General features: G+C 46.3%; 1 protein-coding gene across 1 annotated transcript in view; it reads right to left on the bottom strand.

Moving 5' to 3' along the window:
- The window catches only part of SYTL3 (synaptotagmin like 3), a 170,817-nt gene that overhangs the window by 23,603 nt on the left and 130,152 nt on the right, over window positions 1-17,062 (bottom strand). The window contains exons 11-12 of the mRNA XM_063917458.1: window positions 5,863-5,965; window positions 864-1,034 (exon numbers count right to left, since the gene is read on the bottom strand). Of these exons, the coding sequence (XP_063773528.1) occupies window positions 864-1,034; window positions 5,863-5,965 (274 nt within the window). The remainder of the gene's footprint in view (window positions 1-863; window positions 1,035-5,862; window positions 5,966-17,062) is intronic.

Raw genomic sequence — 17,062 nt, 5'->3', positions numbered from 1 at the left:
TGTCATTTTGAAAGGCTATCAGCCTCCCATCCACCGCCCACGGATGGGGGGGGGACAGCCTCGGGCTTCACCCCTGGCCCTTGGGTGGCTGGAGGGGGGGGACCCCTTGATTTAAGGGGTCCCCACTCCTCCAGGGTACCCCGGCCAGGGGTGACTAGTTGGGGGGGTAATGGCACGGCCGCAGGGACCAATATAAAAGTGTCCCCCGGCTGTGGCATTATGTCCCTGGCTAGTGGAGCCCGGTGCTGGTTTTAAAAATACTGGGGATCCCTATGTCTTTTGTCCCCCGTATTTTTTAAACCAGGACCGGACGCAGAGCCCGGTGCTGGTTGTCTAAATACGGGGGAACCCTACGCATTTTTTCCTCTGTATTTTAACAACCAGGACCGGCTCAAAGAGCCCGAGGCTGGTTATACATAGGAGGGGGGACCCCAGGCAATTTTTTTTTTTACTTTTAGCTATTTAAATACCAGCCACCCTGTAAAATCATCCTATATATGACACTCCCCCACTTATCCCCTTATTTAAATGAGATAGTCAAAATCTCCCATAGCCAAAATCTCTTGCATAGTTAGACAAAATTGCTGGAAAAGTTAGTCAAAATCTCCGACTGCCAGTTCAAGGGAAATCTCTCAGTCAAAATCTCTCATAGCCAAAATCTATCCGTGTGTATGCACCTTAACTCCTCAGTATCATCTGCTTTTGAGATGGTGAGAAGTACAGTATCACCTTTTTCATAAGAACCTTGTATTATAGTGCTGAACCTGCAGCTTTCTGTTACTATTTAGATTCTACTTGGTTATAATATACAATAGTGATATATACTTTTAGACATCAACACCCAAGTTATAACCTAACCGCACCTTAGCTTTTAGTTGGTACCAATTAAATGACTGAGTAGAGTTGTCATCAAAGTCCCAAGATTCCAGTGGAATAATCACTTCTCCTAGGAAAACTTTTCTCTTTAGTGTCCCTGAATGCCACACCGATACCTGAAGAGTCCGTGTCTCCAGCTGGGAGCGTTCTAGGGTGTACTGTGTAATAAAATGAAATTCAGCAATAAATACGCTAAAATCAAGTAAACTGATGGTAAAGAGGAAAAAAAAAACTTGACACATGGCAGTAAAGTAATTGTGTGGTCACTGGGCTCATTATCTCTTAATTGGTAGGTGTAACCATTGCCTACATGAATGCAAATAAAATGGTTTAGGATATGACGCAAAAAATATACAGGCAATTCCCTGAAACTGTATCTACATGGATGCAGCTACTGATATACCAGGGATTACAGCTGCTGTTGGATTTTCAGGAAACCCATACCAACAAATTAAGGGGTCTATTTACTAAGCCTTGGATGGAGATAAAGTCGCTGGAGATAAAGTACCAGCCAATCAGTGTCTAACTGCCATGTCACAGGCTGGGTTTGGAAAATGACAGGAGCTGATTGGCCTCTTACTTCTCTGTCCACTTTATCTTCATCCACGGCTTAGTAAATAGACCCCTTAATCCTTCCTCATCAGCTGGCGGAATACATAAGATTAAAATATTAATGCTCACTGGATCCCACCTCATAATATTTCATGGTAGGGGATGAAAGTACAGACTTAAAAGGTGTTGATCTGCTCTGCAGTATGCTCACAAGAGTTCAGTAATGGTCAAGGGAAGTGCACACTCAAGGTCGCACATAGGAATAACTTTGGGTACTTCTCTTTGTTCATTGGTACACTTAGGACCGGATTCTGATTTGGAAGAAAAGCAAAAAGCAAATAACTTTGTATTTGGAACAAACCATGTTTCATTGAAGGGGAGCAAATACATTTATATTGTTTCTGTGCAGGTTAAATATTGGCTGCTTTTGCATGTAGCGCACAAATGTTAGACAGCTTAATTTTTACATTGCAATTTAGATTTCGGTTTGGACAAACCCCACCCAAATCTAAATCTCTCTGCACATTTTACATTCGCCCCACCTACAGTGCAATATGGTTTTACCAAGTTACACAGTTATTTGTTTTTTGTTTGCTTTACTTCCAACTCAAAATTAGGCAGGAGCTACCAGAAAACGTAATTTGTGTACTAGGGTTACAGGAACACAGTGTAATCATGAAATTCAGTAGCACTGAATGCAATTGAATTTCAGAATGATTTTTTGTTTATGCATCCGATAGTAAGGATTAATTAGCTGGAAAGGTAATTGCTTAAGATTACAAATTGAGACAATTGGAGTTACTCAACTGTTTTCTTTTTTGTTTTTAATTTCTGTTATAGATGTCCATTTACTTATTTCAACAAATACAAATAGTAGAGGCATATTTTCCCCCGGTTCTAAAGTGCTATAATTGCGACTCTTGAGAAATTAAGTGCCAATCAAAATTACCAGGATAAAAGATTGTATTGAGGATGGCTCATTTTCAGAAGAAGCAGATTTATTCTCTGAGAGGGTTTGCTAATTCAGATAAGTTTGAGGAAGCAATGACAAGGGATGATTTTCAGTTCCACTGGGCACCAGAGTACACGTTTGTCTTCTCCCAATCATGGAGATTACCATGGTAACCGCCCGATACCGCAACTGATGTCACGGGAGGAACCAAAAGAGCCTGCCTCAGACCACGGTGTCCCCGTGGTCTGAGGCAGGCTCTTTTGGTTCCTCCCGTGACAACACTTCCAGTGCCGGGCAGTTACCATGGTAACCTCCATGACTGGGAGAAGACAGAAATGTGTACTCTGGTGCTGCAAGACGTTGACAGGTGAAGTCCATTATCACCAATTAAGGTTAACTGGTTTGGGGATATAAGGCGAGCCCTATGTGCAGCACAATTGTCAGTGCCCTGAGGGAGGAGTGACAGAATAGCTGTTGGGATATGCTGCTACACTGAATCAGGGATAAGAGCGCTGCTCCCCTAGTTGATTGTAATGCCTTTTCATTAAGGATATGCTGCAAGTATAAATGGCACTCTTTATTCTATGCTGCTGTGATAACCCCATGTGATTGGGATGATTTTTACACTGGTATTTATGGTGACATTAAATGTAGTATAGTAATGGAATACTACATTAGTGTGTGCTGTACTACATAAAGGTGTGCTGGTCACAACTTCCTGCCAGACACACAAGTGGACTGTTTGGATTTTTTTCTATAAGAATCATGGCTGACCCTACGCCCATGTACCAATGATGAAAGTATATGTGTGCGATCTTTTCTGAGAAAAAAAATAATAATATATATATATATATATATATATATATATATATGTAAAAGAAGAATGGAGGGCGCAGGTGTGAGTAAAACATTAACATTCCATTTATTAAACAACAAAGCTCACATACATCTTAGCTTCCGAAGATCAGCATAATCAACCGTTTGGCAGCAAAAGCCTCAGGGTCACTCCGTCCCGTGTTGATTCAAACGGCAAACCGCAAGAGCCGCCAGGCACAGCCCGTCAATCGCGCCGGGACCAGACTTGGTGACGTTCACACGTCTATCGCTCCTCAAGCCACGCCCAACGCGTTTCGTCGATGGACTTCGTCAGGGGGTGTGGCTATGATCGTACATGAGGTCACTTTATACCTCTCAACACACCTGTGCTCCGTTTATAAATCAAATGCTATCCCATGGTTAACACAGTGTAAAAACACACATTTACATAAAACACCACATTTTAGTGATGATCTCTCTATATGTTACAAATTGAACAAACAATTTACAAGCCAAAAGATTTTTCTATCTAAAATTGTCACTTAACAATAATAACTTTAAAATGATTCTGTCCAAAGTTAATCGTACTAATGGACACACAATGATCTTAATCGGTCTGAGAACAAGCCAAACGTATCATCCTTAAAAAACTCACCACAATAAATCATTACTATATCAACAGTGGCTATTATAACCACTGACTACCTCCAATCTATATATCAAAATTCATATAATAAAACCTGTAAAGATTAATAATTAATTAGTTATCCGCCATAAGATACTGACATATACAGATAGCACCTTTAAACCATTAACATCTGGATTTTTACCACAGTCAATGGGCCTATAACAATCCTATAATCACGATATCAATAGCTACACTCCCGTTACCCATTAGATACCCACCCTCTGGTGCAGCAAAGGGATCAATGATCCAACAACATTGCCGCACAGTGCGGTCACCAAGGGCAACCATTAGTGCAGAAACGGAGTGATATCGTAATTTTCATTCAAACCTAAAGGGCTAATAGTTTCCAAAGCATGAATCCAATAGACCTCCCGTTTACTTAATTAATTAAGGATATCCCCACCCCTCTCATCTAATTTTACATGCTCTAAAGCTTTAAAACTAAATTTATTCAGATCACCATTATTACACTTTAAAAAATGTCTTGGAACGCTATATGTTCATCACTCTTCTTAACTATACTACGTGTGTGTTCCAGCATCCTAATTTTTAAGGGCCGTTTAGTTTTTCCTACATATCTGGCACCACATCCACACTCCACCAAATATATTACACATGTAGTCTGACAATTAATCAAATCTTTTATGTTCCAAAATCTCGTTTTCTCTCTATTCCAAATCTTTCTTCTTTCTTTACTGACATAGGCACACATTTTACATTTTCCACAAGGAAAACAGCCGGTTGTTTTATTCAGCCAAGAATTATCCTTTATTTGTGAGAGATTACTCGGGGCCAGAGTATTTTTTAGACATCTCCCCCTGACGAAGTCCATCGACGAAACGCGTTGGGCGTGGCTTGTGGAGCGATAGACGTGTGAACGTCACCAAGTCTGGTCCCGGCGCGATTGACGGGCTGTGCCTGGCGGCTCTTGCGGTTTGCCGTTTGAATCAACACGGGACGGAGTGACCCTGAGGCTTTTGCTGCCAAACGGTTGATTATGCTGATCTTCGGAAGCTAAGATGTATGTGAGCTTTGTTGTTTAATAAATGGAATGTTAATATTTTACTCACACCTGCGCCCTCCATTCTTCTTTTACTTGCATGTACATTGGATTCAGTGGTTCTGGTCCTAAGGCGGAGGAGGCGGCAGCATACATATTTGAATATCCCAAAAAAATGGACACAGACTGCTAATTATGGACTGACACTAAGTTTAAGGTGGACTGTAATGCGCAGCTTTATTTGTATTGCTTTATATATATATATATATATATATATATATATATATATATATATATATAGAGAGAGAGAGAGAGAGAGAGAGAGAGAGAGAGAGAGAGAGAGAGAGAGAGTGTAAACTGTGCCGATGGATTGGCGGCCAGGTGGGGTTTCCAGGTACTCGGAAACCACCCTGCATGCGCGTATGCCCACCTGCCAACCTGCAGGACTTAAAAGGTACTGCTGCTAATATCTTGGTGCCAGATACCACAGGACACCATTAGAGATCTTGTACAGTGCATGCCTCGATGGGTCAGAAATGTTTTGGTGGCACAGTGGGGATCTACACAGTATTAGGCAGGTGGTTTTAATGTTATGGCTAATGGGTATAAAACTATAAATAGAAAAATGCCCATAATCTCTGATACATATTAACCATTCAGCAAATCTAACATTTAATTTGCTTGTGTACATTAAAATAAATGTATCTCTTTCCAACAAATAAAAAGAATTTCACAAAAATGTCAATAGGTTGCATTGTAACAAGTGATGCTGAAGTATATTGCTATAATTCATGTGCCAATATACTATTCTGACACCATCAAGTACCCATACTCTACATTATGTAATTAATATTAACTGTCTGCAACTAAAAAGGCAGTGAAAGGAGTCAGTAATATATACTATACTGGATCTTGTTTTGCAAACATACTGTACTGCAATGAGCTTTCTAATCAGTGTATGTGAAACAAACTGTTTACCTTTAAACTTTCATGGAAAAATGGGTCAACTGTATTTTTTTTTACACTCGTTTTCATTTTCCGGAGGGAAGATTTATCAGGAAGCAAGTAGGTCTTCACATATCTAAAAAAGTAAACAGAGTAATTAAAGACATAAAATCTGCATGACAGATGCAAATATACTGCACTCTGGGGGTAATTCCAAGTTGATCGCAGCAGGATTTTTGTTAGCAATTGGGTAAAACCATGTGCACTGCAGGGGGGGCAGATATAACATGTGCAGAGAGTGTTAGATTTGGGTGGGTTATTTTATTTCTGTGCAGGGTAAATACTGGCTGCTTTATTTTTACACTGCAAATTAGATTGCAGATTGAACACACACCACACCCAAATCTAACTCTCTCTGCACATGTTATATCTGCCTCCCCTGCAGTGCACATGGTTTGCCCAACTGCTAAAAAAATTCCTGCTGCGATCAACTTGGAATTACCCCCACTGTTTCTAGCTCACTTTAGGAACAGATAAATTATGAAGTGTTTTGAAGGGAAAAAAAAACATCTGAGGCAGTACAGAATCTAGATATAGCCAAAGGATTCAGCTAAAATATTTGGTTCTGTATGCTTTTAAGTATGCACTGCATCCTCTATGAGGAGATCACAAAGTGCAAAGAGAAGTAAGAGTCCTGTGTGTTTTATTCCTATTTTCATAACCTGCACAAATACATTTCTGCTGCAAAATTTCAGATTTGCAAATTACTACTCTGATTATTGGGTGGATTAGATTCTTGTGTTTACATACTGCAATTGGATTTATATAATTGGATTTATAGCATAAATAAATCAGCCTATGTGATATTATAAACTCAGAAAACATTACATGTGAAATAAAATAAGAATTTACTTACCGATAATTCTATTTCTCGGAGTCCGTAGTGGATGCTGGGGTTCCTGAAAGGACCATGGGGAATAGCGGCTCCGCAGGAGACAGGGCACAAAAAGTAAAGCTTTAGGATCAGGTGGTGTGCACTGGCTCCTCCCCCTATGACCCTCCTCCAAGCCTCAGTTAGGTACTGTGCCCGGACGAGCGTACACAATAAGGAAGGATTTATGAATCCCGGGTAAGACTCATACCAGCCACACCAATCACACTGTACAACCTGTGATCTGAACCCAGTTAACAGTATGATAACAGCGGAGCCTCTGAAAAGATGGCTCACAACAATAATAACCCGATTTTTGTAACTATGTACAAGTAATGCAGATAATCCGCACTTGGGATGGGCGCCCAGCATCCACTACGGACTCCGAGAAATAGAATTATCGGTAAGTAAATTCTTATTTTCTCTATCGTCCTAGTGGATGCTGGGGTTCCTGAAAGGACCATGGGGATTATACCAAAGCTCCCAAACGGGCGGGAGAGTGCGGATGACTCTGCAGCACCGAATGAGAGAACTCCAGGTCCTCCTTAGCCAGGGTATCAAATTTGTAGGATTTTACAAACGTGTTTGCCCCTGATTAAATAGCCGCTCGGCAAAGTTGTAAAGCCGAGACCCCTCGGGCAGCCGCCCAAGATGAGCCCACCTTCCTTGTGGAATGGGCATTTACATATTTTGGCTGTGGCAGGCCTGCCACAGAATGTGCAAGCTGAATTGTATTACACATCCAACTAGCAAAAGTCTGCTTAAAAGCAAGAGCACCCAGTTTGTTGGGTGCATACAGGATAACAGCAAGTCAGTTCTCCTGACTTCAGCCGTCCTGGAACCTATATTTTCAGGGCCCTGACCACATTTAGCAACCTGGAGTCCTCCAAGTCCCTAGTAGGCGCAAGACACCACAATAAGCTGGTTCAGGTGAAACACTGACACCACCTTAGGGAGAGAACTGGGGACGAGTCCGCAGCTCTGCCCTGTCCGAATGGACAAACAGATATGGGCTTTTTTGAGAAAAAAACCACCAATTTGACACTCGCCTGATCCAGGCCAGGTCCAAGAGCATGTTCACTTTTCATGTGAGATGCTTCAAATCCACAGATTTGACTGGTTTTAAACCAATGTGTTTTGAGGAATCCCAGAACTACGTTGAGATCCCACAGTGCCACTGGAGGCACAAAAGGGGGTTGTATATGCAATACTCCCTTGACAAACTTCTGGACTTCAGGAAACTGAAGCCAATTCTTTCTGGAAGAAAAATCGACAGGGCCGAAATTTGAACCTTAATGGACCCCAATTTGAGGCCCATAGACACTCCTGTTTGCAAGAAATGCAGGAATCGACCGAGTTGAGACTTCTTCGTGGGGCCTTCCTGGCCTCACACCACGCAACATATTTTCGCCACATGTGGTGATAATGTTGTGCGGTCACCTCCTTTCTGGCTTTGACCAGGGTAGGAATGACCTCTTCCTGAATGCCTTTTCCCTTAGGATCCGGCGTTCCACCGCCATGCCGTCAAACGCAGCTGCGGTAAGTCTTGGAACAGACATGGTACTTGCTGAAACAAGTCCCTTCTTAGCGGCAGAGGCCATAAGTCCTCTGTGAGCATCTCTTGAAGTTCCGGGTACCAAGTCCTTCTTGGCCAATCCGGAGCCATGAGTATAGTTCTTACTCCTCTACGTCTTATAATTCTCAGTACCTTAGGTATGAAAAGCAGAGGATGGAACACATACACCGACTGGTACACCCACGGTGTTACCAGAAACGTCCACAGCTATTGCCTGAGGGTCTCTTAACCTGGCGCAATACCTGTCCCGTTTTTTGTTCAGACGGGACGCCATCATGTCCACCTTTGGTAATTCCCAACGGTTTACAATTATGTGGAAAACTTCCCCATGAAGTTCCCACTCTGCCGGGTGGAGGTCGTGCCTACTGAGGAAGTCTGCTTCCCAGTTTCCATTCCCGGAATGAAACACTGCTGACAGTGCTATCACATGATTTTCCGCCCAGCGAAAAGTCCTTGCAGTTTTTGCCACTGCCCTCCTGCTTCTTGTGCCGCCCTGTCTATTTACGTGGGCGACTGCCGTGATGTTTTATCCCACTGGATCAATACCGGCTGACCTTGAAGCAGAGGTCTTGCTAAGCTTAGAGCATTATAAATTTACCCTTAGCTATATTTATGTGGAGAAAAATCTCCAGACTTGATCACACTCCCTGGAAATTTTTTCCTTGTGTGACTGCTCCCCAGCCTCTCGGGCTGGCCTCCGTGGTCACCAACATCCAAAACTGAATGCCGAATCTGCGGCCCTCTAGAAGATGAGCACTCTGTAACCACCACAGGAGAGACACCCTTGTCCTTGGATATAGGGTTATCCGCTGATGCATCTGAAGATGCGATCCGGACCATTTGTCCAGCAGATCTCACTGAAAAGTTCTTGCATGAAATCTGCCGACTGGAATTGCTTCGAAGGAAGTCACCATTTTTTTTTTTATTTTTTTTTTACCATGGCCCTTGTGCAATGATGCACTGATTTTAGGAGGTTCCTGACTAGCTCGGATAACTCCCTGGCTTTCTCTTCCGGGAGAAACACCTTTTTCTGGACTGTGTCCAGACTCATCCCTAAGCACAGGAGACTTGTTGTCGGGATCAGCTGCGATTTTGGAATCTTTAGAATCCACCCCTGCTGTTGTAACAGTATCCGAGATAGTGCTACTCCGACCTCCAACTGTTCCCTGGACTTTGCCCTTATCAGGAGATCGTCCAAGTAAGGGATAATTAAGACGCCTTTTCTTCGAAGAAGAACCATCATTTCGGCCATTACCTTGGTAAAGACCCGGGGTGCCGTAGACAATCCAAACGGCAGCGTCTGAAACTGATAGTGACAGTTTTATACCACGAACCTGAGGTACCCTTAGTGATAAGGGCAAATTTGGGACATGGAGGTAAGCATCCCTGATGTCTCGGGACACCAGATAGTCCCCTTCTTCCCGGTTCGTTATCACTGCTCTGAGTGACTCCATCTTGATTTGAACCTTTGTAAGTGTTCAAATTTTTTTAGATTTAGAATAGGTCTCACCTAGCCTTCTGGCTTCAGTACCACAATATAGTGTGGAATAATACCCCTTTTCTTGTTGTAGGAGGGGTAATTTTAATTATCACCTGCTGGGAATACAGCTCGTGAATTTTTTCCCATACTGCCTCCTTGTCGGAGGGAGACCTTGGTAAAGCAGCCTTCAGGAGCCTGCGCAGGGGAAACGTCTCGACATTCCAAACTGTACCCCTGGGATACTACTTGTAGGATCCAGGGGTCCTGTACGGTCTCAGCGTCATGCTGAGAGCTTGTCAGAAGCGGTGGAACGCTTCTGTTCCTGGGAATGGGCTGCCTGCTGCAGTCTTCTTCCCTATCCTCTATCCCTGGGCAGATATGACTCTTATAGGGACGAAAGGACTGAAGCTGAAAAGACGGTGTCTTTTTCTGCAGAGATGTGACTTAGGGTAAAAACGGTGGATTTTCCAGCAGTTGCCGTGGCCACCAGGTCCGATGGACCGACCCCAAATAACTCCTCTTCCTTTATACGGCAATACACCTTTGTGCCGTTTGGAATCTGCATCACCTGACCACTGTCGTGTCCATAAACATCTTCTGGCAGATATGGACATCGCACTTACTCTTGATGCCAGAGTGCAAATATCCCTCTGTGCATCTCGCATATATAGAAATACATCCTTTAAATGCTCTATAGTCAATAAAATACTGTCCCTGTCAAGGGTATCAATATTTTTAGTCAGGGAATCCGACCAAGCCACCCCAGCTCTGCACATCCAGGCTGAGGCGATCGCTGGTCGCAGTATAACACCAGTATGTGTGTATATACTTTTTATGATATTTTTCCAGCCTCCTGTCAGCTGGCTCCTTGAGGACGGCCCTATCTATAGACGGTACCGCCACTTGTTCTGATAAGCGTGTGAGCGCCTTATCCACCCTAAGGGGTGTTTCCCAACGCGCCCTAACTTCTGGCGGGAAAGGGTATACCGCCCATATTTTCTATCGGGGGGAACCCACGCATCATCACACACTTCATTTAATTTTTCTGATTCAGGAAAAACTACGGTAGTTTTTTCACATCCCACATAATACCCTCTTTTGTGGTACTTGTAGTATCAGAAATATGTAACACCTCCTTCATTGCCCTTAACGTGTGGCCCTAATAAGGAATACGTTTGTTTATTCACCGTCGACACTGGATTCAGTGTCCCTGTCTGTGTCTGTGTCGACCGACTAAAGTAAACGGGCGTTTTAAAACCCCTGACGGTGTTTTTGAGACGTCTGGACCGGTACTAATTGTTTGTCGGCCGTCTCATGTCGTCAACCGACCTTGGCACGTGTTGACATTATCACGTAATTCCCTAAATAAGCCATCCATTCTGGTGTCGACTCCCTAGAGAGTGACATCACCATTACAGGCAATTGCTCCGCCTCCTCACCAACATCGTCCTCATACATGTCGACACACACGTACCGACACACAGCACACACACAGGGAATGCTCTGATAGAGGACAGGACCTACTAGCCCTTTGGAGAGACAGAGGGAGAGTTTGCCAGCACACACCAAAAACGCTATAATTATATAGGGACAACCTTATATAAGTGTTTTCCCTTATAGCATCTTTTTTATATATTTCTAACGCCAAATTAGTGCCCCCCCTCTCTGTTTTAACCCTGTTTCTGTAGTACAGTGCAGGGGAGAGCCTGGGAGCCTTCCCTCCAGCCTTTCTGTGAGGGAAAATGGCGCTGTGTGCTGAGGAGATAGGCCCCGCCCCTTTTTCGGCGGCCTCGTCTCCCGCTCTTAACGGATTCTGGCAGGGGTTAAATATCTCCATATAGCCCCCGGAGGCTATATGTGAGGTATTTTTAGCCAAAAAAGGTTTTCATTTGCCTCCCAGGGCGCCCCCCTCCCAGCGCCCTGCACCCTCAGTGACTGCCGTGTGAAGTGTGCTGAGAGGAAAATGGCGCACAGCTGCAGTGCTGTGCGCTACCTTAAGAAGACTGAGGAGTCTTCTGCCGCCGATTCTGGACCTCTTCTCGTTTCAGCATCTGCAAGGGGGCCGGCGGCGAGGCTCCGGTGATCATCCAAGCTGTACCTGTGATCGTCCCTCTGGAGCTAATGTCCAGTAGCCAAGAAGCCAATCCATCCTGCACGCAGGTGAGTTCACTTCTTCTCCCCTAAGTCCCTCGTTGCAGTGATCCTGTTGCCAGCAGGACTCACTGTAAAATAAAAAACCTAAGCTAAACTTTTCTAAGCAGCTCTTTAGGAGAGCCACCTAGATTGCACCCTTCTCGGCCGGGCACAAAAATCTAACTGAGGCTTGGAGGAGGGTCATAGGGGGAGGAGCCAGTGCACACCACCTGATCCTAAAGCTTTACTTTTTGTGCCCTGTCTCCTGCGGAGCCGCTATTCCCCATGGTCCTTTCAGGAACCCCAGCATCCACTAGGACGATAGAGAAAGACCGCTTACTTTATGGAACAGGTAATACCTCAGTGAGGCAGGGGCGGAACTACTGGCGGGGCAGGCAGTGCATTGCACTGGAGCCCCGCCGCACTCAGGGGCCCACAGCCGCCGGCCGGCATTTAGAACAGATTGACATGCGGACGAACGTCCGCATGTCAATCTGCGGTCTCCTCTCCCTCCCTGCTGCGGTGCCTGCTCCCCCGGCCCCCCCTCCCCCCTCCCCCCCCCTATGTGTTGGAGGGACACGAGCGCATCGCGCGTCTCTCCTGTGTCCCTCCTGGCTCTCCCCCAGCTGTCTAAGGAAGCATGTGCCGTTCGTGAGCTCTGATTGGCTCACGAACGACACTTCCTTCATTAGACCGGCCGGGGGGAGAGCCAGGAGGGACACAGGAGAGACGCGCGATGCGCTCGTGTCCCTCCAACACATAGAGGGGGGAGGGGGGAGGGGGGGCCGGGGGAGCAGGCACTGCGGCATATACCTGGCACTGGGGGGACAGATCTGGCACTGGGGACATATACCTGGCACTGGGGGGATAGATCTGGCACTGGGGACATATACCTGGCACTGGGGGGACAGATCTGGCACTGGGGACATATACCGTGCACTGGGGGGGCATATACCCGGCACTGAGGGCATGTACCTGGCACTGGGGGGGCATATACCCGGCACTGGGGGGGGGGGGCATGTACCTGGCACTGGGGGCATGTACCTGGCACTGGGGGCATATACCTGGCACTGGGGGGGGGCATATACCTGGCACTGGGTGGGGGGCATATACCCAGCACTGGAGGCATATACCTGGCACTGGGGGGGAAGCAGGCACTGGGGGGGGGATATCTGGCACTGGGGGCATATACCTGGCACTGGGAGCATATAACTGGCACTGGGGGGCATGTACCTGGCACTGGGGGCATATACCTGGCACTGGGGGCATATACCTGGCACTGGGGGGGAATATCTGGCACTGGGGGGGAATATCTGGCACTGGGTGCATATACCTGGCACTGTGGGGGAATATCTGGCACTGGGAGCATATGTGGCACTGGGAGCACGGCCCTAGCAACAAGCACTACCCACTAGCAACGAGCATGACACCCAGTGCATGAAACCCCTGGCAACGAGCATGACATCCTGGCACCGTGCATGGAACCAAGTGCATGAAACCCCTGGCAACAAGCAGGTAATTTAAAAGTAATTGGAAGCCTTACTATAGAACTTAATGTGTAATGGGCATTACGGTGTGTGGCATAATGTATCACGGACATTGCGGTGTGTGTCATAATGTTTCAGGCATTACGGTGTGTTGTATACTATATCACGGGCATTGTGGTATGTGCTATAATGTATCAGGGGCATTGCAGTGTGTAGCATAATGTATAACGGGCATTGCGATTCCTGGCATAATGTGTCACACGCATTACGGTGTGTGGAATAATGTGTCACAGGCATTACGGTGTGTGGCATAATGTGTCGGGGGCATTACGGTGTGTGGCATAATGTGTCGGGGGCATTACAGTGTGTGGCATAATGTGTAGGGGGCATTACGGTGTGTGCATATTGTGTCATGTGCATTGTCAGTGATCGCAAAAACGCGCTATGGCGCGTATTTTACCCAGAAACAGCCGCCCAGGACTCACATTTAGAAGATGAGCGGGTCCCACAGGACGCGCTCATCTGAATATGTGTTTGCATGTGTTAAGCCTGTCAGCGGAATGCAGGAGGTGACTGGCTGTTTCCTCGGCCAATCACCTCCTGTAGTCTCCATCCAATCACAGCCTGCAGCATCTCCCGCTTTGAATCCTGCTCCCCGCCAGCACATGAATCTGTGCTGCAGGGCTGACAGACTGGCCCCGCTCATCCGGCTCCACTGCCGCTCTGCCGCCAGCACCCTCCTCTGCGACTGGGAGTACAGCTCCGGATCTGCCCGCCGCCACCCCCCCTACCCGGGACCCGCTTAACGCCCCACCGAGACCCGACAACTACCTTCCAGCAGGAGCCGGCCGGGCTGCGCAGCTCCCGCTGTAGGTAAGCAGTAGACAGTGCTGCATCGCCCCGCTTCACCTGGAGTAGCTGGTGCAGATGCGGGATGTCCGGGGGCTGCAAGCTCCGTGTGTGCAATGTGAGGCCGCTCAGAGTGTCAGGGCCTCACTGACACCATTTTTCTGACAGCACAGTGCAGTGAGTGCACTGGCACAAGTAGCCAGCCTGCGCCGCAGCATGAAGGAGCTATCTGTGAAATCGCAAGCAGAGGCTGGCAAGAAGGAGCTCCTCCGATCGCTTCCCCTGACGGGCTGGCCACTGCTAAATATACCAGTAATCAGTACAACTGTGCAGTGACACTGACTTTCCCATTGCACCTGGGGCTCCACTACTTTGACACAGTTGGAACTGATTATCGGTATATTTAGCAGTGGTGGCCAGCCCGTCAGGGGAAGCGATTGGACGAGCTCCTTCTTGCCAGAGAACAGCCTCTGCTTGCGATTTCACATAGAGCTCCTCCAGGCTGCGGCTACTACAGGCGCAGTCTGGCTACTTGTGCCAGTGCACTCACTGCACTGTGCTGTCAGAAAAAATGGTGAGTGTCAGTGAGTTGCTGCTGGGGGCGGAACCACTTGTGTCAAACGGCTCCTTCGTGCAACTGGAGGTGATAAGTGAGTGGTTACTGCAATGTGCCTCAGTGCTCTACCAGGCGCATTGTGTATAATAACGTGCTCTACCAGGCGCATTGTGTATAATAACGTGTTCTACCTGGCGCAATGTGTATGATAACGTGCTCTACCTGGCGCAATGTGTATGATAACGTGTTCTACCTGGCGCAATGTGTATGATAACGTGCTCTACCTAGTGCAATGTGTATAATAACGTGCTCTACCTAGTGCAATGTGTATAATAACGTGCTCTACCAGGCGCATTGTGTATAATAACGTGCTCTACCAGGCGCATTGTGTATAATAACGTGTTCTACCTAGTGCAATGTGTATAATAACGTGCTCTACCAGGCGCATTGTGTATAATAACGTGTTCTACCTAGTGCATTGTGTATAATAACGTGTTCTACCTAGTGCAATGTGTATTATAACGTGCTCTACCTGGCGCATTGTGTATAATAACGTGTTCTACCTGGCGCAATGTGTATGAAAATGTGCTCTACCAGGCGCATTGTGTATAATAACGTGTTCTACCTGGCGCAATGTGGCTGATAACGTGCTCTACCATGCGCATTGTGTATAATAACGTGTTCTACCTGACGCAATGTGTATGATAACTTGCTCTACCTAGCGGCAATGTGTATGATAACTTGCTCTACCTAGCGGCAATGTGTATGATAACATGCTCTACCTGATGCAATGTGTATGATAACTTGCTCTACCTAGCGGCAATGTGTATGATAACATGCTCTGCCTGGCGCAATGTCTATGATAACGTGCTCTACCTGGCGCAGTGTGTATAACGTGTTCTACCTGGTCCACTGTGTATGATAAAGTGCTCTACCTAGCGGCAATGTGTATGAAAACGTGCTCTACCTGGTGCAAAGTGTATGACGTGCTGTACCTGGTGCAAAGTGTATGACGTGCTGTACCTGGTGCAAAGTGCATGACGTGCTGTACCTGGTGCAAAGTGTATGACGTGCTGTACCTGGAGCAAAGTGTATGACGTGCTGTACCTGGAGCAAAGTGTATGACGTGATCTACCTGGATCAGTGTGCATAGGAGGTTCTACCTGGTGCAATGTGTATAAGCGCCACTACTGTGTGGTGTAATGTGAATTGACACTATTATGTGGTCACGCCCCTTCCCTATGGGGAATCTGCCTGCCGCTATGTATAAAAATGGGGAATCTGCCTGCCGCTATGTATAAAAATGGGGAATCTGCCTGCCGCTATGTATAAAAATGGGGAATCTGCCTGCCGCTATGTATAAAAATGGGGTATCTGCCTGCCGCTATGTGTAAAAAGGTAGAATCTGCCTGCCGTAATGTGTAAAAAGGGCACGCTATCTGCCGTTATGTGTAAAAGTGTATGGTGTCTGCCGTAATGTGTAAAATGGGGACACTGTCTGCCGTAATGTGTAAAATGGGGACGCTGTCTGCCGTAATGTGTAAAAAGTGCACGCTGTCTGCCGCTATGTGTAACGAGGGCACGCTGTCTGCCGCTATGTGTAACGAGGGCACGCTGTCTGCCATTGTGTAAAAAGTGTATGCTGTCTGCCGCTATGTGTAACGAGGGCACGCTGTCTGCCGTTATGTGTAAAAAGTGCACGCTGTCTGCCGTTATGTGTAAAAAGGGGAATCTGTTCGCTGTAAGGAGTAAAAGGGTCTCTACCTGGTGTAGTGGTGCTACTGTGCGGCGTAATTTGAAGAATGGAGACTACTGTGCACCGTTTTATGAATTGGTATTATTTTGTGGACACACCCCTTCCCCACGAAGCCACGCCTACGGCGCGCACTGCCCATGGGGTGGACTTGGATGGGATGGGGGGGGGGGGGGGGGCCCAAAGCATTTTGTTGCACCTGGGCCCACCGCTTGCTTGTTCCGCCACTGCAGTGAGGATAATGTTTATGGAAAGAAAATCAGGAATATCAACATTTTATGTGACCTTGCACCTCTGACCTCATGTTCAGGCATGACCATTTAGGCTTGACAATGATACAATAATTACTGACAATTTGTATTTTATCTGAAATAAAAATGTGTTTTCAACTGTAAATTTTAGCAACATCTAAAGAATCAGGGGCCTCAGGGAATTAGCATTGGTCCTCCCAAATGCCAGGCATTTGAC

The sequence above is a fragment of the Pseudophryne corroboree genome, chromosome 4 (assembly GCF_028390025.1).
Source record: "Pseudophryne corroboree isolate aPseCor3 chromosome 4, aPseCor3.hap2, whole genome shotgun sequence".
NCBI classification, from domain to species: Eukaryota; Metazoa; Chordata; class Amphibia; order Anura; family Myobatrachidae; genus Pseudophryne; species Pseudophryne corroboree.
Note: the sequence above shows the minus strand (reverse complement) of the source record. Positions and strands in the feature narration are given on the sequence as shown.